Source organism: Mauremys mutica, chromosome 1, assembly GCF_020497125.1.
Source record: "Mauremys mutica isolate MM-2020 ecotype Southern chromosome 1, ASM2049712v1, whole genome shotgun sequence".
Classification (NCBI taxonomy): Eukaryota; Metazoa; Chordata; order Testudines; family Geoemydidae; genus Mauremys; species Mauremys mutica.
Genome location: NC_059072.1, coordinates 372,553,056 through 372,573,442, shown reverse-complemented (window position 1 = coordinate 372,573,442; position 20,387 = coordinate 372,553,056). Strand labels below are relative to the sequence as shown.

The 20,387-nt window shown below is 45.7% G+C and overlaps 1 protein-coding gene across 1 annotated transcript; it reads right to left on the bottom strand.

Moving 5' to 3' along the window:
• Positions 1 to 16,173: 16,173 nt before the first annotated feature.
• Positions 16,174 to 17,106, bottom strand: LOC123376980 (olfactory receptor 52M1-like; the record flags this gene model as incomplete). Its single annotated transcript, XM_045029316.1, has 1 exon — positions 16,174 to 17,106. A coding segment is annotated over exon 1 (933 nt), but the record flags the coding sequence as incomplete, so codon positions are not given.
• Between the last annotated feature and the right edge of the window lie 3,281 nt (positions 17,107 to 20,387).

Genomic DNA, 20,387 nt, shown 5'->3' with positions numbered 1-20,387 from the left:
CATACGGGACCCGTTCCAAACCCCTAATCATTTTAGTTGCCCTTTTCTAAACCTTTTCTAGTGCCAGTATACCTTTTTTGAGATGAGGAGACCACATCTGTACACAGTATTCGAGATGTGGGTGTACCATTGATTTATAAGGGAAATAATATATTCTCAATCTTATTCTCTATCCCCTTTTTAAAGATTCCTAACATCCTGTTTGCTTTTTTGACCGCCTCTGCACACTGCGTGGACATCTTCAGAGAACTATCCACGATGACTCCAAGATCTTTTTCCTGACTTCTTGTAGCTAAATTAGCTCCCATCATCATGTATGTATAGTTGGAGTTATTTTTTTAATGTGCGTTACTTTACATTTATCCACATTATATTTCATTTGCCATTTGGTTGCCCAATCACTTTGTTTTGTGAGATCTTTTTGAAGTTCGTCAGTCTGCTTTCTTCTGAACTACCTTGAGCAGTTTAGTATCATCTGCAAACTTTGCCACCTCACTGTTTACCCCTTTCTCCAGATCATTTATGAATAAGTTGAATAGGATTGGTCCTAGGACTGACCCTTGGGGAACACCACTGGTTACCTCTCTCCATTCTGAGAATTTACCCTTTATTCCTACCCTTTGTTCCCTGTCTTTTAACCAGTTCTCAATCCATGAAAGGACCTTCCCTTTTATACCATCACAGCTTAATTTATTTACGTAAGAGCCTTTGGTGAGGGACCTTGTCAAAGGCTTTCTGAGAATCTAAGTACACTATGTCCACTGGATCCCCCTTGTCCACATGTTTGTTGACCCCTTCAAAGAACTCTAATAAATTAATAAGACACAATTTCCCTTTACAGAAACCATGTTGACTTTTGCTCAACAGTTTATGTTTTTCTATGTGTCTGACAATTTCATTCTTTACTATTGTTTCGACTAATTTGCCCGGTACCGACGTTAGACTTACTGGTCTGTAATTGCCGGGATCACCTCTAGAGCCCTTTTTAAATATTGGCATTACATTAGCTATCTTCCAATCATTGGGTACCGAAGTCGATTTAAAGGACAGGTTACAAACCATAGTTAATAGTTCTGCAATTTCACATTGGAGTACTTTCAGAACACTTGGGTGAATGCCATCTGGTCCCGGTGACTTGTTAATGTTAAGTTTATCAATTAATTCCAAAACCTCCTCTAGTGACACTTTAATCTGTGACAGTTCCTCGGATTTGTCACCTACAAAAGCCAGCTCAGGTTTGGGAATCTCCCTGACATCCTCAGCAGTGAAGACTAAAGCAATGAATCTATTTTGTTTCTCCGCAATGACTATATCATCTTTAAGCGCTCCTTTTGTATCTTGATCGTCAAGGGGCCCCACTGGTTGTTTAGCAGGCTTCCTGCTTCTGATGTACTTAAAAAAACATGTTGTTATTACCTTTGGTGTTTTTGGCTAGCCGTTCTTCAAACTCCTCTTTGGCTTTACTTATTACACTCTTGCACTTCATTTGGCCATGTTTATGCTCCTTTCTATTTTCAACCTTTACCTATGTCCAGATGGATGTCAATCGGTTGCGCTAGTCCTGGTTGGACTGTATATATGTATTTTGTTTCCATCTTGCCCGGGCCCACTACTCCAGCATTTGACTGGCCCAGTTCTCGCCCACCATTTAGTGGCCATGATGGCGTCTCTCATCTCAGAGCTCACCTGGGGCTCTTCACCCTTCAGACTCCTCTGCACATACTCCAAGAGCTGGGGCCACCTTATTGCCTACTGCTCTGATTTTCCTTGAACGGGTCCTAAAATAGGGTGCTCCCCACTCACCCCTCACCCCAATACCTCTGGAATTCTTGAATTGGCTCCTGCCCATGAGTCCCCCACCCCATGAGTCCCTAACTTTCGTAACCTGAGCCAACTGAACACCCTGCAGCTGGTTCACTTCTGAATTCCACCATGGAAAAAACTTTACATGCTCATGCTCCAAATGCTTCACTTCCTCAGATGCCCTGATACCAAGTGGTGGGATCTAGTACCACCTTCAGAGGGTGACGAACCCCGGTGGGCCATAAAGTACTCCACCCTGGTCACACAGCCCACTGGGGATATTGGTTTTTGCCTCCTTCATGGAGCTATGAGCATGGGCATGTACATGGCACGTTTGCCCCCATTTTAGATGCCTGCCCATTTTGTGTCCTGAGGCAGGCCCTGGCGCACACCTATCTGCAATGCGCAAGCTTCAGCCCCTATTCCAACTCCTCCAACACTTCAAAAGGAGGTTCTGGCTGCACTTTTCCCCAAACCTTTTCATATCTGCTACCTGCTTTAGCTCAGCTTACAGGATGTGGCCTGCAGGTCCCTTGTGTTACAGGTGAAATGTACTCTAATATAAATATGTAAACTTATTAATAAAACAAATAATCAAACCCATTAGAAAATAAGAAATGTATAAGAAAAGATATATAGGGATGCAAGTAAATTAGACTGTAGGCTACCACAGCTGCAGGCTGCTAGTTGGAAATGGCCAGGGACTTAGAAGTGACAGAGAGGGAGACACACTTGTGTGTGGGGGGGTTAGTTTCAAAGGAAAGAGAGAGCTGGATCTAAATGCACCAGGAGAGAGAGAGAGAGAGAGAGAGAGAGAGAGAGAGACGGGATGAAACCCACTGGAACAGGGACTCCCTGTCTCTGCAGTTCTGGGGGGAGAACTTTCCAAGGGAGACACAAACTCTCTCCCTGACCCGAAACAGACACTGTGTGTTCCAGGAACATTTCCCTCATGGAAGACCAGATGGATTAATACTGGAACAAGAGCACTTGGGGAAACATAGACGGCAGAGAAGCCACATTTGGGTGAAGAAAATATCTTGTGGCACCTCCCTGGCCAGGCCCACTCCCCTTCCACATCTGTGTAGCAGCTCCATTTTTGCTGTCACAGCCCCACTCAAGTTCGTGCAGATGGACACTCACCAGCTGAGCGTGTTTGTGGCCCACAAACAAGACCTTTGTGATTTTGAGTCACAGCACTGTTCAGGCCCTGCCTCTGGCTCTGGGTTTCCAGGCCCACCCTCACAGTGCAGCTTCCATTACAATGTCTTCCTCTGGTTCCAGTTTCTCCTTTTCGGGTCACATGATCACTAAACCAAACAGCCCCAGGCCTTGCAAAAGGGGTTGTGTTGTTACCCAGGGTTCTTTCAACACAAAGCAGTTGGTAACTTTTACTCTGTGCGAGGAGGTGTCAGGAAATAAATCAGGGGAGACACGGCTGTCTGACCAATCGATGGCTGGCACAGACAGGACAACACAAGAGTGCTTTCACTTAAAGCTAAACTTTAGTTAGTCTCAAGCACTTACACACGCCCGCAACAAGATTAGTAAAACACCCCCAACCCTTGATAATTACCAAAGCTGAGTGTGGCTCTCGAGTGATACAGCGGCAGCCCGTCTGCCGCTGGGGAACACAAGATGCATCCAGAGGGAGAGACCAGTCCCAAAGAGTTCCCAAACGAGTCCCCTTATTTATACATTAGTAATAGAATAACATGTCCCGTAAAGAAACCTTGTTAAGTGAGCATTTCAATGATCAAGCAAGAGGCTGCTTCTGATTATTGATTAACCAGTTGTGGGTCTTTCCAGAGCCTGCAGCCTTGAGACCCCAATAGACATTCCTGGGGCACATCCTACTCTTTTAAAACTCATGTATCAGCAACTTCAACATAATTCTTATCAGGGAGGATGAGGGGTCAAGCTGCCTTTTCGGTGGCACCCTAAACCCCCCTCTCCTCCTGCCTTGGTCAAGCTGAGATTTGCTCTTAACAGCTTGCTAACTAGGCTGCCTTTAACAATAAGCCATAGTTGTTTCAGACACTTTACTGGTTTGCCAAAGTCTCCCCGTACAGTTTGACACATGGCCAAGAAGAGTTAAACAAATTGCAGGCTATTGACTCAGATTCACCCTTTAGAGACAGGTTAGGAAAGTATGTAACTGGTAATTAGGACCATTCCATGTTAGATATGCCATAGCTTTGAAATGTAGACTTGTACTATTAAAGAACTGGAAGAAGTTAGTGACCCTAGTAGTCTACATTTACAGACAGCTTCTTAGAGATTCACAGTGCAACCAAATGATTCGTGTCTAGAGCTGTGTTCGATTAATTCAGAAATGAAAAGGAAATATTATTAGCTGGAACTTGGGTGCAATACTATCATTTTCTATATGTCTCTTTCAAGTTTCTTGTGAACTCTCTTTAAACTGTTTCATGGACAATAACCTTATGTTAATCCAGGTAGTTAATTACCAGTGATGTTTAGGAAATAGGTGGTTACTTCAAAAACCTATTGTTCAACCAAGGACTGTTGTACTGCCCAGGAACTGATCCTTTTAATCTCAGATCTGCTTAAACATCATCAGGGGATCTTGAGTCACAAGACTCTGGTCTCCAGTTATACCTTAGACTGACTTGAAAATGAATATTTCAACATTGGACTATAATCTCTTGACTAATTGGGAAAGAACTCTGTGGAACTCTGAAGCCAGCCATCACTACAATGAAATTGACTTAAAAACTCTAATAATGTCTCAATGTATAATTCTCTTTGAAACAATGCTCTCTCTTTTTAAGAATTGTCTCTAAGTGAGTATTTGGGTATTATCTGAAATATTCATTCACCTGGGAGGTGCTGTGTATAATCCTTTGGGATTGGTAGAACTTTATTATATGATAAACAAGATTTTCAATACTAATCATCATACCTGACCTGGCTGTCTGGGTGGAAACCCAAGGCTTGGTTGATTTAAGGGACCTGTGTTTTGGCTTCTGTAAGCAGTAAGGCATTGTGAAACCTGTTTTGCTCCTGCATTCGTAAATCCAAGTATTAGAATAACCATCCATTTGGAGGATTGTCTGCCCCGTTCTTTGCAGTTTTCCCTAATAGAGCAGTCACAGAATAGGGCCCCCTGGAACCCTATTTACAGGTTGCTAAAACAATTTCTCTACTTTAGACAGCCGAAGAGATACACAGATTCAGGTAAACACAACACAGCACAATATCTGCACACCATTTCCTTCGTCAGTGAACTTAGGAACGGCCATGTTGGGTTAGACCAAAGGTCCGTCTAGCCCAGTATCCTGTCATCCAACAGTGGCCAATGTCAGATGCTTCAGAGGGCCTGAACAGAACAGATAATTATCAAGTGATCCATTCCCCATCAACCTTTTCCATCTTCTAGCAAACAGAGGCTAGGGACATCATCCCTGCCCATCCTGGCTAAAAGTCATTGATGGACCTATCCCCCATGAATTCATCTAGTTTTTTTAAAGAAAGTTGTAATAGTCTTGGCCTTCATGACATCCTCTGGCAAAGAGCTTCACAGGTTGACTGTGTGTTGTGTGAAGAAATACTTCCTTTCGTTTCTTATAAAACACTGCCCATTAATTTCATTGGGTGACCCCTTTTTTTTGTATTATGAGAAAGAGTAATTGAAACTATCTTATTTATGTTCTCCACACCATTCATGATTTTCTAGACCTCTCTCATACCCTCCTTTATTCGTCTCAAGTTGAAAAGACCCATTGTTATTAATATCTCCTCATATGGAAGCTGTTCCATACCCTTTATCATTCTGGTTGCCCTTTTCCATTACTTTTTCAATTCCAATATATCTTCTTGATATGGGAAGACCAGATCCGCAGGCAGTATTTTAGGTGTGAGCATACCATGGATTTATAGAGAGTGAATATGATATTTTCAGTCTTATTATCTTTCCCTTTCTAATTGATTCCCTGGTGCACACTGAGTGGATGTTTTAAGAGAACTATCCATAATGACTCCAAGCTCTCTTTCTTGAGTGGTAACAGCTAATTTAGACCCCATCATTTTATATGTATGTCCCTGCCAGCAGGTAGGGGATCTTGGGGGACAATTACTGCACTGGTGGGGTGCAAAATAAACTTTATTAAGAAAATGCAAAAACAGAGAAAATTCAATAGTGAGGGGTATGGGGTTTGTTAAGGTAGACAATAGGGGAGAGGTTTCTTTTGGTGAACAGAATAGGGGGTTTCAATAGTGGGGTACAATCCAGTAGGATACAATACAGTGGGTAACCAATTAACACTGAAGTATAAATGTAACAGGTAGCTAGCGATTTCTATGTAAAGGGTGTGTCACAGCAGCATATAACCAACTAACAGTTATGGATAAAATATGTTAAGTAGCAAACAGTTCTAGGTAAAAAATGTGTCACAGTGGTGTAAATGTAGAACGTGAGGTGTATCAGAGAGAAAAAGTAACCAATGGGGTTTTATGCTAGACTTCAGCAATAGGAGCGGGGAGAACACGTGAGGGAAGGAATTAAAAGAGCGAGAGCATGAGGTGGAGGGAGATTTAAACTTAGGGAGACACAAAGAACAAACAGACTGTAAATGGCTGGGACAGCCTGGGGGGGGGGGGGCGCTGACAGTGGGACGACAGACTTAATCACAATTATACAGAACACAGCAAAATCTTATCTATGATCTAACTTAACCAAGACTACACAAATTAGCAAGTAACAAAACACTATGCAAGAATTCTCTAAGCCTAACTTACAGAGTATAATGCTAAACCTAACTTAACCACAGCTATGCAAAATGAAATTACAATTTATTTAAACTAAAGGCTAAACCTAACCTAATGGGTGCACCTTATGCTAAGGGTAGTTTCAGAGGGCAGAGTGGTGTGTGCCCAGTGGTGGCTGCAGCAGTGGGGCAGCTGCAAGCTAGAAGCAGATTACAGATACAGACCAAGGAGTTAGCTTAGGTCTGTCTGTTGGGGAAACAGAACCAGCAGCTAGGACAGAGGGGGGGTTGCAAGAGGGAGTTCTTACCAATCCCCAGGACAGCAGCAAAGGCAGAGACAGGAACAGCAGCAGCATCAGAGGACGCAGAGAGGACTCAATTCACTCACAATAATCAGGAGATCTCCAGGCAAAATTCATTTTTCGTGGGAGGGGAGTTTAAAAACGGGGGTACGCTCAAATAAAAACGAGAGCGGAGAAAGGACCCCCCAGAACTCCTGGCTGATCAGACCAGGCAGCAATGTAGGAATCCTCTCTAAGGTCTGATTAGAAAATGTCTGGTTATAAAGGCAAACTTAGGCAGTTTCCCGCAAGTAACTTTGATTGGTTCTCCTTCTTAGAGGGGAGAAGAGGAGACTTCAGGTGGCACAGACATGTCTGGGCTAGTTCTAAGCCACAGGAATTACTCATACACTTAGCTATGTGGCCATATTAGGTCTTGCATACCTGGACAGAGCACCCTACACCAAGCCCAGGTCTAAACAAAGGAGCCAAAAGCCCCCTCTCTGAGCAGAGCAATGGCTCCAGTTAGTCTGCACAGGCCATTCCAATGAGCAGGGCCAGGCTATGACTTTTGTTAGCCCATGGCAGGGAGGGGCGGACACACAGAGAGGAAAACAAAAAAGGAAAGCAGCAGGGAGACAGCTGTAACAGACAATGTATAGTGGGGATTATGTTTTCCAATAGACATCACATTGTCCACACATCACTGGAGCATACTTTGTCCCTCCTGCAACTCATGGCTTTTCCTGCATCTGGAATCTGTCTTTCTGCTGCAGTCATAGCCCTGCAACCCAAGAGTCGCCTCTGCCACCCTTGTGCCTCTGTCCTGCCCCAGCTTCTCCTGACTCATCCAGTCTACCTGGTTTTGAAGAGCTGAACAACACTTCCTCTCTCTGATCCCTCTTCTGGGGCATTGGAAAAGACACAGTGAAAGGCAAGAGAAATGATTAGGGGTATGGAACACTGTCCATATGAGGAGAGATTAGAAATTGTGAGACTTCTCAGCTTGGAAAAGAGATAACGAAGGTTAGATATGAGGTCTGTAAAACCACAAACGGTTTTGAAAACATGAATAAGGAAATGTTATTTACTCCTTCACATAACAGAAGAACTAGGGGCCACTCAATGAAATTAATAGGCAGCAGTTTTGAAACAAAAGTAAAAAAGAGTATTTCTTCACAGTCAACCTGTGCAACTGTGGGCCAGAGAATGTTGTGAAGGCCAAGACTGTAACACGGCTCCAATTAGAGGTAGAGGTAGACAGAGGCTAGCCCAATCTAGGTTCCAGTTTTTCAGGAATTTATTCCTGGCATGTTTGTGAAAATGAACTGTCTTTAGAATCATAGCATCATAGAATCATAAAATATCAGGGTTGGAAGAGACCTCAGGAGTTCATCTAGTCCAACCCCTGCTCAAAGCAGGAACAATTCCCAACTAAATCATCCCAGCCAGGGCTTTGTCAAGAGTGACCTTAAAAACCTCTAAGGAAGGAGATTCCACCACCTCCCTAGGTAACCCATTCCAGTTCATCACCACCCTACTAGTGAAAAAGTTTTTCCTAATATCCAACCTAAACCTCCCCCACTGCAACTCGAGACCATTGCTCCTTCTTCTGTCATCTGCTACCACTGAGAACAGTCTAGATCCATCCTCAGGAGGTAATCTAGTCCAACCCCCATTCCAGTGCTTGGAAGCTGAAGAAAGGAGCAAGCGACACGGGCAGCTCCTTGGGGGAGAAGAGGTAAAACAGCGGTGGAGTCTTGGCAGAAGAGGTGAGGCCAGGGGCAGGTTTTTGGAGGTCCAGTTAGCAGCAATTAGAAAGGTGGCAACCCATTATATTGTACACAGACGAGTTCCCCCGATTGTCTTGCTGACACAGCACAGTGAGGTCAGGAAAGAGTTTCAAGTCTTTCTCACTCTCTGGTAAGAGATTCAGAGAAGAGGGCCCAGCACCCTGTCACCAGCCAGCTCATCCCAGATCTCAGTCTACTCTCACAACACCAGTCATGATTTAATACACTATGTCTCAGTGGGACAAAGCAGAGGATGCCAAATTCAGGACAAAGAGCTAAGAAATAGGGCAGACTCACCCAGACTGGTGGTTATTCTATCATTAGATTATACCAAGCCAGTAACAAAAGTAAACTTCTGTCTCACCGCACTGGTTAACTAGAAGCAAAAATACAGTCTCCGTAGGCATCCCAGCCCTTGGCTCACCACTCGAACACTGGACACCCGGATGAGCAGCCGAGAGGGAGCAACATGGGTCCAGACACCAAGAGGGGAGCAGATGACAGACAGGACACCACCAGCAGAGGGCGCCCCACAGAGGACAGAGCTAATTCCCAGATGTGCCAGCAGGAGGCGCTGGGGTGGTGAGTCCTAACCCCGTCACATGCATGTATAGGAATGCACGAAGGCTGGGAAACAAGGAGGAAGAACTGGAAGTCCTGGTACGTTCAAGGAACTATGATGCAATTGGAATAACAGAAACTTGGTGGGGCAGTTCACATGACTGGAGCACTGTCATGAATGGGTACAAACTGTTCAGGAAGGACTGGTACGGGAGGAAAGGGGGAGGATTTGCACTCCATGCAGGGGTGAAAGTAACTTAAAGGACTAACCCCAGGGACTCCAAGATCTCTTTTTTGAGTGATAACAGCTAATTTAGACCCCATCATTTTATCTGTATAGTTGAGAATATGTTTTCCATTGTACATTAATTTGCATTTATCAACATTACATTTCATCTGCCATTTTGTTGCCCAGCCACCCAGTTTTGAGAGATCCTTTTGTAGCTCTTCACACACTGCCTGGGTCTTAACTATCTTTAGTAATTTTATATCATCTGCAATTTGCCACCTCACTGTTTACCCCTTTTTCCAGATTATTAATGAATATGTTGAATAAGACTGGTCCCAGTACAGACCCCTGAGAGACACCACTATTTACCTCTCTCCATTCTGAAAACTGACCATTTATTCCTACCCTTTGTTTCCTCTCTTTTAACCAGTAACCAGTCTATGAGATGACCTTCCTTCTTATCCCATGACAGTTTACTTTTCTCATAAACAGATAGTTAAGGGTTAATGTCTCTTTTACCTGTAAAGGGTTAAGAAGCTCAGTAAATCTGGCTGATACCTGACCAGAGGACCAATAAGTGGACAAGATACTTTCAAATCTGTGTGGAGGGAAGTCTTTGTTTTGTGCTCTTTGTTTTGGGGGTTGTTCGCTCTTGGGTCTAAGAGGGACCAGACGTCAATCCAGGCTCTCCAAATCTTTCTGAATCAGCCTCTCATGTTCCAAACTTGTAAGTAGCACAGGCAAGGTGTCTTAGTCTTATGTTTGTTTTCTCAACCTGTAAATGTTCCTTTTTGCTGAGAGGATTTTACCTCTGTTTGCTGTAACTTTGAACCTAAGGCTAGAGGGGGAGTTCCTCTGGGTCATACGAATCTGAGTACCTTGTAAAGTATTTTCCATCCTGATTTTACAGAGATAATTTTTACCTTTCTTTCTTTAATTAAAAGCTTTCTTTTTAAGAACCTGATTGATTTTTTCTTTCTTGTTTTAAGATCCCAGGGAACTGGGTCTGGACTCACCAGCAGTTGGTGGGGGGAAAGGAGGGGGGAATGATTAATTTCTCCTTGTGTTAAGATCCAAGGGGTTGGATCGGTATCACCGGGGACTTGGTGGAAAAGCCTCCAGGCAACCCAGGGAGGGGAAGGTTTTGGGGGGACAGGGAGTGTGCCAGACACTAGAAATTCTGGCCAGATCTAAGCTAGGAATTAAGCTTAAAAGGGTCCATTCAGGTCCCCACATCTGTATCCTAAAGTTCAGAGTGGGTGAGTAAACCTTGACAACTTTGCTTAAGAGCCTTTGGTGAGGGACCTTGTCAAAGGCTTTCTGAAATTTATCAATTTGTTCCAAAACCTCCTCTAATGACAACTCAATCTGGGATAGTTCCTCAGATTTGTCACCTAAAAAGAATGGCTCAGGTTTGGGAATCTCCCTCACATCCTCAGCTGTGAAGATGGATGTGAAGAATTAATTTAGTTTCTCCGCAATGGCCTTATCGTCTTTGAGTGCTCCTTTAGCATCTCGATTGTCCAGCACTGTCTGTATAACAGCTTCCTGCTTCTGGGGTACTTACATTTTTTTTATTGCTATTACTTTTTGAGTCTTTGGCCAGCTGTTCTTCAAATTCCATTTTGGCCTTCCTAATTATATGTTTGCACTTCACTTGCCAGAGTTTATGCTCCTTTCTATTTTCCTCAATAGAATTTAACTTCCACTATTTAAAGGATGCCTTTTTGCCTCTTTTACTAGGTTGTTTAGCTACTGTGGCATTCCTTTGTTCTGTTGCTGTGTTTTATTTTTTTTAATTTGGGGTATACAATTAATTTCAGGCGATATTATGGTATCTTTAAAAATTTTCCATGCAGTTTGCAGGGATTTTACGTTTGGCGCTTTACCTAGGTAGTCTGCTGTGGGAGAATTGGGGGGCATAGTCCAGGGCATCCATCCAGGGTTCCCCCAATACGGATTTTGCTGAAACTTACTGAGTTCTGTGCTAACAAGTTCTATTCTACGCAGTGTTCCTGTCAACTAATAAACCTTTCTATTTTACTATGCTGGCTGAGAGTCGTGGGTAACTGCAAAGTTGGGCTGCAAGGCCCTCTGGTTTTCCCAGGTGTTCCATCCAGGTGGACCCATCAAGGGGGAATGTAGGATGTGAACGGGCTTGCTGGATGCTCCGAGGTCAGATCTGGAAGATCCTAGCCGAGGAGGTTTTTTCCCTGGATAGCCTGCCCTGAGAGGAGTCATGCTACTCCAGAGTCCTGGCTGGTTTCATACAGAGTGTAAACGGGCCGACTTACCCCTGCGGCGCCTCCTGCTGGTTCCACTCGGAAGTTCCCTCAGTCCAGCCCTGGAGCGCCCTCGGCAGGCTGGCGATCCCCCTATTCGCAGGCCCCCGTGTCCCTCCCTGAACCCGGTGCCCCTTTCTATAATTGGGTCTCCCCCCTCCCAGGGGAACCCCCACCCTACTATCCCCACTTTGCCTCAGTAGTGGCCACTGACAGTCATGGTCTAGCCCCACACCCTGGGGCAGACTGCAGTATCAGCCCACTCATCACAGGCAATAGGGGTTTGGACCTGCTGCTTGTCCTACCCCTGGGCTGCCCTCTGCAACTCCCAGTACCTTTGGCCCTTTGCTAGGCCGCAGCCTGGGGCTTTCCAGGCTGGAGCTTCCCTAGCTCCTCAGCCTGTCCCCCAGCCCTGCTTCACTCAGGTATCTAGTCTCAAGGCCTAAGCAGCCAGGCCCATCTCCCTCTAGCAACAGAGAGAGACTGACTGGGCTCCGGCTTCCCTGCCTCCTATAAGCCCCAGGGCTTCAGTTTGGGGCATGGCCTCCAGCTGCAGCCACTTTCCCAATCAGCCCAGCTCTGTCAGGCCACAGTTTAAACCCCTTAAAACCCCGGAGCAGGGTCCACCCTGCTACACAGAGCAATCCCAGAGCATCAGGCCTGTGACTGTGTCACAGAATTACTATCCATAGAGATTCTATGGTCCAGTTTGGTTCATTTCCAATTTTTACTTAATTTGTTTCTGCGCTTTCTTTTTCACTCACCCACCATGCCAATCACCCACCAGCACAACCTTTTCTGTCCTTCCAATGTATTTTGAACCCTGGTATTAATGTGTCCAATTGATTATCCTCATTCCACCAAGTTTCTGTGATGCCTATTACATTAATATCCTCATTTAATACGAGGCACTCTAGTTCACCCATTTTATTATTTAGACTTCTAGACCCGAGAGAGATGTGGGAGACCCAGATCCAAAATCTCTATTCTACCTGATTTGGAGCAGGAACTTAAACACAGGTCTCCCACATCCCACGTGAGTCCCTTGAGCATCAGGCAAATAGCTATGTTGGATGGGTCTCTCAGTCTCTCTGGCTGGAGCTGTTCCACTTTGTGCAAATAAACTTTTTAACAATATATATATTTTATTTTTATTTTTTGTTTCTTAAGTAACCAACTCTGATCGCTATGCCTGCTACTTTTAATCACTTCAAAGCTATCTTCTGTAGGTAATAAAATTTTATATTTTACATAACACTAGCCAGGCTTTGGGTCAGCGCAGGATTGTGTAGTTCTGGGGTGCAAGGCAGGGGATCTGGGGGGAAGTGGCCTGATACTCTCTAGTATTAGTTATGAGTGTCTGGGAGTTTATACATGTAACTCAATTGTATTTGTCCCTGCCTGTGGATGGCTGTGTAAGCACAGAACCTGCCAGAGGTTTGTGGCTTGACACAACATCACAGTGTGAGAGGGATACCCCAGGTTGGTGGGACAGAAGCCCCAGAGGCCCACTAGCACCCCAGGGATCCCATCACAGGAGTTCTGTCCTTGGGCTAGTCCCAGAAAATACAGGGACTCACAAAAGACCCTCTGGCTAGCCAGGTTGTTCAAAGTGAATGGGGCTAGCTGGCGACGCTTGGAGGAAACAGCCAAGTTCACAGACATCCACCTCTCACTTTTAAAGACCCTTTTCCTCCTATCTTTGAACAAGGATCAGGCTCCCTGCGGTAAAACAGGTTTTTACCTGCTCTTCCCACCCTCCAGTGGCTCTAGTGTCCCAGCTGCTTGCCCTGCTAGAGCCAGGGCAGTGTCCCTTCCTTGGGAGGCTAGAAGCTGTAGCACCGTCATTTGACAAGAACATGGTGGGATGCTGCATGATTGAGCATGTCCATTTATATCATTGTTGCTACCACTGTTATACAATTGTGACAACACTTGTACAAAGTACGTCACTGTGACATTCTATACCTTGGGGGAGTGTCTTGAAACTCCCATATTCTTCATTTATATATGATTTTGATCTTGCATATAAAGCATGATTTGTGAGGTATCAAGGTAATGGTTATGATCTGCTGAAAGTCATTTCTCTATCCATATATGTATATCATTAATTCATAACAAGTTACAAGAATTATCATAGAATCATAGAATCTCAGGGTTGGAAGGGACCTCAGGAGGTCATCTAGTCAACCCCCTGCTCAAAGCAGGACCAACCCCAACTAAATCATCCCAGCCAGGGCTTTGTCAAGCATTCCCTTAAAAACCTCTAAGGAAGGAGATTCCATCACCTCCCTAGGTAACCCATTCTAGTGCTTCACCACCCTCCTAGTGAAAAAGTGTTTCCTAATATCCAACCTAAACCTCCTCCACTGTAACTTGAAACCATTACAGGTATTAATACAGACTCTGGGTTAATTAATAAGTAAAAAGTCATTTTATTAAATACAGAAAGTAGGATTTAAGTGGTTTCAAGTAGTAACAGACAGAACAAAGTAAGTCACCAAGCAAAATAAAATAAAATGCGCAAATCTATGTCTAATCAAACTGAATACAGATAAGATCCTCACCAGTTCCAGAATGCTCCATTTTACAACTGACCTTTTAGCCTGGGTCCAGCAATCCCTCCCACCCCTTGCAGTCACCCTCCTTTGTTCCAGTTTCCTTCAAGTATCTTTGGAGAGGCTCTCTCTTTAGCCAGCTGAAGACAAAATGGTGGGGTCTTCCCTGGGCTTAAATAGACTTTCTCTTGTGGATGGAGACCCCCTCCTCCCTCCTGTGCAAAGTTCAGCTCCAAGATGGAGTTCTGGAGTCACCAGGGCAAGTCACATGTCCATGTATGACTCACAGTTTTTACAGGCAGAAGCCATTGCCCACATGGTATCTTGAATGTCTCCAGTAAGACTTCTTATGTGGATTGGAACATTCCCAGATGCATTGTTCCTTAAGTGCTTCTTGATTGGACACTTAACTTTGCAAATTCCTTTCTTCAGAAACTGACCAAATGCTCTACTAAGGTTATTTAGAAATCAAGCCAGTACACGACCAATATTCATAACTTCGAATACAAAAATGATACATGCATACAAATAGGATTAATAGATTCAGTAAATCATAACATTTACATAGATATGTTACATGGCATACGTAGCATAAAACATATTCTAGTTATATATGTTTGTGTGTGTGCGTGTGTATATATATATACACACACGCACACACACAAACATATATAACTAGAATAACTACAAACATATATAACTAGAAGCCTTATGGAGGGACCCGGCTGCCACAATGACAATAATTTTCATAATTCTACGATTCTGCAATTGTATGATGATGCTGGGTAGCAGCTTAAGCTAAAGAGCTTCTAGGTGTAGTGATCAAAATGGTCATGTAGAGCATATGTTAGACTCAGCTTCACCTTGAGAAACGAGTGCCCTGCAATTCCAGATACGGTGCCATGTACGTGTTTAAATAGCCAGATAAAAAAAATGTGCCATTTATCTCCTTTGCTGTGAGCTACCGCAGCCTCCCCGGCCAGTGCCAGCATCCCGCCTTCCCAGCTAACACAGGGGCATATCCTATCACCTCACTCACCTATTGTCCCTCTAGCTTCAAAGCTGATCCCTTGCCCTGCCTCCAAGGCCTGGCTCAGAACAAAGGGCTCCCAGCCCAAACCCATTGCAGGGCTCTGCCTGCTACAGGCCCCCCGCCGGGACGAACAAAGCGGAGCTGAAAGCTAAGGAAACAAGCCACACAAGGGTCTCTGCCCTCAGGATTCTGTAGCTGAGCTTCAGGGCCCACAAGCTGCACGGTGCACAGTCTCACCCGCCTGCCTTACAACCCTGCTACCAACCCTCAGCTGCTCTTATAGGGTTTCCTAGCTTCCCTCTCCGCTCCTCATTGGTCTGTCAGCCCCAGCACTGTGTCCTCACTGCCCTCACTGCAGGCTCCTTGTCAGGCTGCAGCAGCTCCCGTCCCAGCCCCAGAGCAGAGGGAGCCCAGCTGGAGGGCAGGGGTGGAGGGAGGTGGAGATAATCCAGAAAATGCCGGGGCTGAGGAGCTGAGGAGCAAGCAACAGGGGTGGCGCTTTGGAGGAAGAGGCAGAAGTGAGGCGGGACCTGGAGAAAGAGGTGGAGAAGGGAGTGGGGCCTTGATGGAATCGGTGGGAGAGTGGGAGGGGCCTTGTGGAAAGGTGTGGGGCAGGGGGCAAGGCCTTGGGGAATAGGTGGGGCAGGGCACAGGGTCTCAGGTGTCCAGTTACCAGCAATTAGAAAGGTGACAACCCAGTGAGTTAATGAGCTGTACCCAGACTGAGTCCTCCGTTTGTCATGCAGACGCAGCAGAGTAAGGCCAGGAAAGGATTTTATGTCCTTTTGACTGTGCAGTCAGTGTTTCAGGGAGGAGGGACCAGCACCATGTCACCAGCCAGCTCTGAACGGAAACTCAATCTCAGAGCCAGAGCACCAGGAGAAAACTTTAGGCCTCTTTATGAGTAAAGAGCCGGAGCAGCCTGTCCCGGATCTGTTTGGTCCTTACCCCATAGATGATGGGGTTTAGCATGGGGGGAATAAAGAGGTACACGTTGGGAAAGAGAACTTGGAAATGCAGGGGCACATCTTGGGCAAATCTGTACATGAGAGAGAAGAAGAGACCTGGGATATAAAAGGCTAAAATGACAAAGAGGTGGGAGCCGCAGGTCCCAAAAGCCTTGAACCGGGCATCCTTTGTGGGGAGGCTGAAGATGACCCTGAGGATCTGGACATAGGTCATGGCAATAAAAATTGCATCCAGACCCAACACACAGAAAAGCACAAAGAGGCCATAGTAACTATTGACACGGATGTCAGCGCAGGCCAGCTTCACCACAGCTATATGTGCGCAGTACGACTGGGGGATGATGTTGGTTCTGCAATATGGCCACTGCCTGGCCAGCAAGGGATAGGGCAGTATGATCATGCTGCCACGCAGCACTATGGCCAGGCCGATCTTGGCCACCACGGGATTTGTCAGGATGATGGAATGTCTCAGGGGGTCACAGATGGCCACATAGCGATCAAAAGCCATGGCCACAAAGATGCCAGACTCTATCACTGAGACGCAATGAACGAAGTACATCTGGGTGAGGCAGGAACTGAAATCGATGTCCCTGAAATTGAACCAGAAAATGCTCAGCATTTTGGGCAGGGTGGACATGCACAGGACCAGGTTAGTGACAGCCAGCATGCAGAGGAAATAGTACATGGGAACATGGAGGCTCGGCTCCCTCTTCACGATGAACAGGATGGTGAAGTTCCCCAAGATGGCTATGATGTACATGGTGCAGAAGGGGATGGAGATCCAGACATGGGCCGCCTCCAGGCCAGGAATGCCCAGCAGGATGAAGGTGGAGGGGTTGGTGAAGTCGGTTGTGTTGGAATCTGACATGGAGTAGGGGAGAAGGTGTCCAACACTGAGGCAGATGGTGTCTCCTGCATGTACCGTATGTTCCACTGACTTCCTGTATGTGCCCAGGGTGATGGTCACAGTACAAACACCTGTATGGAAACACAATATTAATCTGAGACACTACATGCACTACTGGAGGCTGTTCTTATGGGTGAAGCAGATTGGTCACTCCTCACACACTGAAAAATGAAATTTTCATTTTTTAGATAAATGAATTATGATGACATGACCCTACTAATCAGAATTCCATATTTTATGGTGCTCCCTGACTCAATAATTATTGCACATTGTGGTGTGGGAAACCTTAATAGACACCAGCAGGAAACATGATGGTGGATACTGGTTAACCATCATTGTTCCTTAGGCCTTCTCTACACTGCCAAGTTTTTTCGTGAAAAAGCAACTGTAGGTGAAGAAACAGTGGCAGTGTACACACTGCAAATCCACTTTCTATGATGGAACTCCTCTGTTTCAGTGACATCATAAAACCACCTTGACAAGAGTTGTAAGGTTCATTACGCAAAAGTTTTGTTGCCGCTGTGCCAGTGTAGACACTTGCGCTTGATTTATTCACTGTAATTGGCCTCCTGAAAGTGTCCCACAATGCCCATCCTGACCCCTGTTGTCAGCAGTTTCAACTCCTCTGCCCTGCACCGAGGTAAACACCTTCTGCACCTCCCCATTTAAAGGCCCGGGAATTTTGAAATTCCCCTTCCTCTTTGGCGTGGAGAGTTCACACTGCCTGTTCTCAGGTGACCATTGCGGCTCCACGTAGCAAACACTCTCCCGCTTGGGCCACTGTGGAGCTGCCGGATCTGCTCAGTATTTGGGGAGAGGAGGCTGTGTGGTCCCAGTTGTGCTCCAGCTGTAGGAATGTCGATACCAATGGGCAGGTTTCATGCAGCGTGTAAGAAAAGAGCTGTGACCAGAACACACTGCAGTACACAGGAAAGGTGAAGGAGCTGAGTACCACGTACCAGGAATGCCGTTTACCAGAAGGCAATGGAGGCAAAAAGTTACTCCAGTGCTGCTTCCCAGACCTGCCATTTTTATAAGGAATTGGACGCTATCCTCATCTGTGGCACCACCTCCATAGCCAGGAGCCCTGTAGATATTTTGGTGGGTCTCGATGACGATGGAAATTGGACTCAACCCACAGGAGAAAGTCACTGATAAAGAGATGGAGTCATTAGAAGATGTGGAGCCCATGCTGGGTTCTCCCAGTGCTTTGTCCTGTCAGGAGCTGTTCTCCACTCCAGAGGTGTGCAGCCAGTCTGGGTAGTTGCAATCAGGTGAGCCAGAAGCAGGAAAATAGACCCCTGAAGTATGGAGGTTGGTTGAGGGCAGAGAAATGTACAAGGCTGGCTGGGTTTCTGTGTGCTGGGCATTTCCCCGTGCGGCTAGGCAGTGCGGAGGGCAGGCTGTTGATACACACCGAGATTTCACAGGATTCCTCCAGGGAAATTTCTAGGAAACTTTCTGGCAGGTACTCAGCCATCCTGTGCTCAGGGTCCTTGGCAGAGCTGCTTTCTTCCTTCCAGCACTGAGTGACACTTTCCCACCCCATTCTGCAATTACTTGGGGAAGAATAGGTGAGCAGCATAGGGACCGGGCTGGAAGCTGCAAGCATGTACCAGATGAAACCTTGCTTCATTGCTTCCCCTCAGGAGAGAGATATCTGCCACAATGACCGCCTCCTGTGGGAATGGGTGGGAAACGTTATAGTGTTGTCCCATGATAAGTGCCTCGCGACCCCTCTCACATTTCTTTTTCCCACGCACAATGTTCCCCAGTGCTGGGTACACTCACCATCCTTGAAGTTTTTGCTCATCAAGAGTCAGCCAGAAAATGATTGGTGTGTTACCAGCAATGTATTTTAATGTAGCGTTTCAATGCTGTATGTGTAATTAACAATAATGCTTCTGTTTATTGTTACTTGTGGTTCACCAGATATGTCTTTGAAAGGAGACACCCCCTCCACTCCAGCCGAGCATCTCAGCTGGATAAGAAAGTGCCCAAGATGGGGCAAGGAAGATATGTTCTGGGAGGAGCAGCAGTTCTCTGATATAGACAAGAGGGAATACAGGCTGTGGAGGGAAAGCTACAAGAAGGAAAGAAAAGAAAATGAGGCATAAACGAGGGATGCAACAGAGAGGCTGATACAAGCTTTGGTGCAGCAAACCAACATGCTGCAGTCCCTGGTAACCCTCTACACTGAGAAGATGCATGTCTGCCTTCCCCTTCAGAACCTTCAGAACTCTTCCCCATGTCCTCACCAAATTCCACCCGCACATTCATTTCTGATTTCTGGGACTTCAAGCTTTCCCCTAAACTACCCCCACAAACAGCTTGTCAAATGCCAGCTGGACTTACTCTTAACTCTAAAATTAATCCCTTCTCTGGTACCTCCCTCCGGCCAAGAATGTATGTGTGTCTGTGTGTGAGCTCATAGTGTTGTGGGTTTTTCTGGCTACAATAAGCGCTCTTTATTTGTTTCCATGGAAGTTATGATAGCATATGGCAGCAGCAAACAAAGAAGTGTTTTTATCATTTCCTTACACTGCATCCTCGTCCTGGACAATCAGAACTGGTTCCTACCCTACGAAAACTGGGTTTCATTATGCATTACAATCCCAAGCTCAGCAACAAACATTATTGGTCTTCATCTTCAGTGTGTTGCCTTGAAACCTCCCTGATTCAAATTGCCCCCTGTTGTGCCCCTCTAATAGCCTTGGCATGTGGCTGCTCAAAATCAGCAGCCAAGCATTCTGCTTCAGCAGTCCACTCCTAAGCATTTTTTTCACCCTTTCCTTCGAAAATATTATGCAACATGCAATATGTAGCTATGACCATAGAATATTATCCTCATTGAGGTCTAACCTAGCATAAAGGCATCACCACCGTGCCTTTAATCTGCCAAATGCACATTCCACGATCATCCTGCACCTACTCAGCCAATTGTTGAGATGCTCCTTACTGCTATCCAGGTTTCCCATGTACGGCTTCATGAGCCATGGCATTAAGGGGTATGCCAGGTATCCCAGGATCACTATAGGCATGTCGACATCTGCTGTGGGGATTTTCTTGTCTGGAAAGAAAGTCCTCACTGGCAGCATTCGGTAAAGCCCGGTATTCCTGAAGACTTGTGCGTCATGCACTTTTCTGGACCACCCCACATTGATGTCAATGAAGAGCTTTCGGTGACAACACCATGGAGAAGAACCCCTTCCAACTGATGCACTCCATCACAAGCTGGTCTG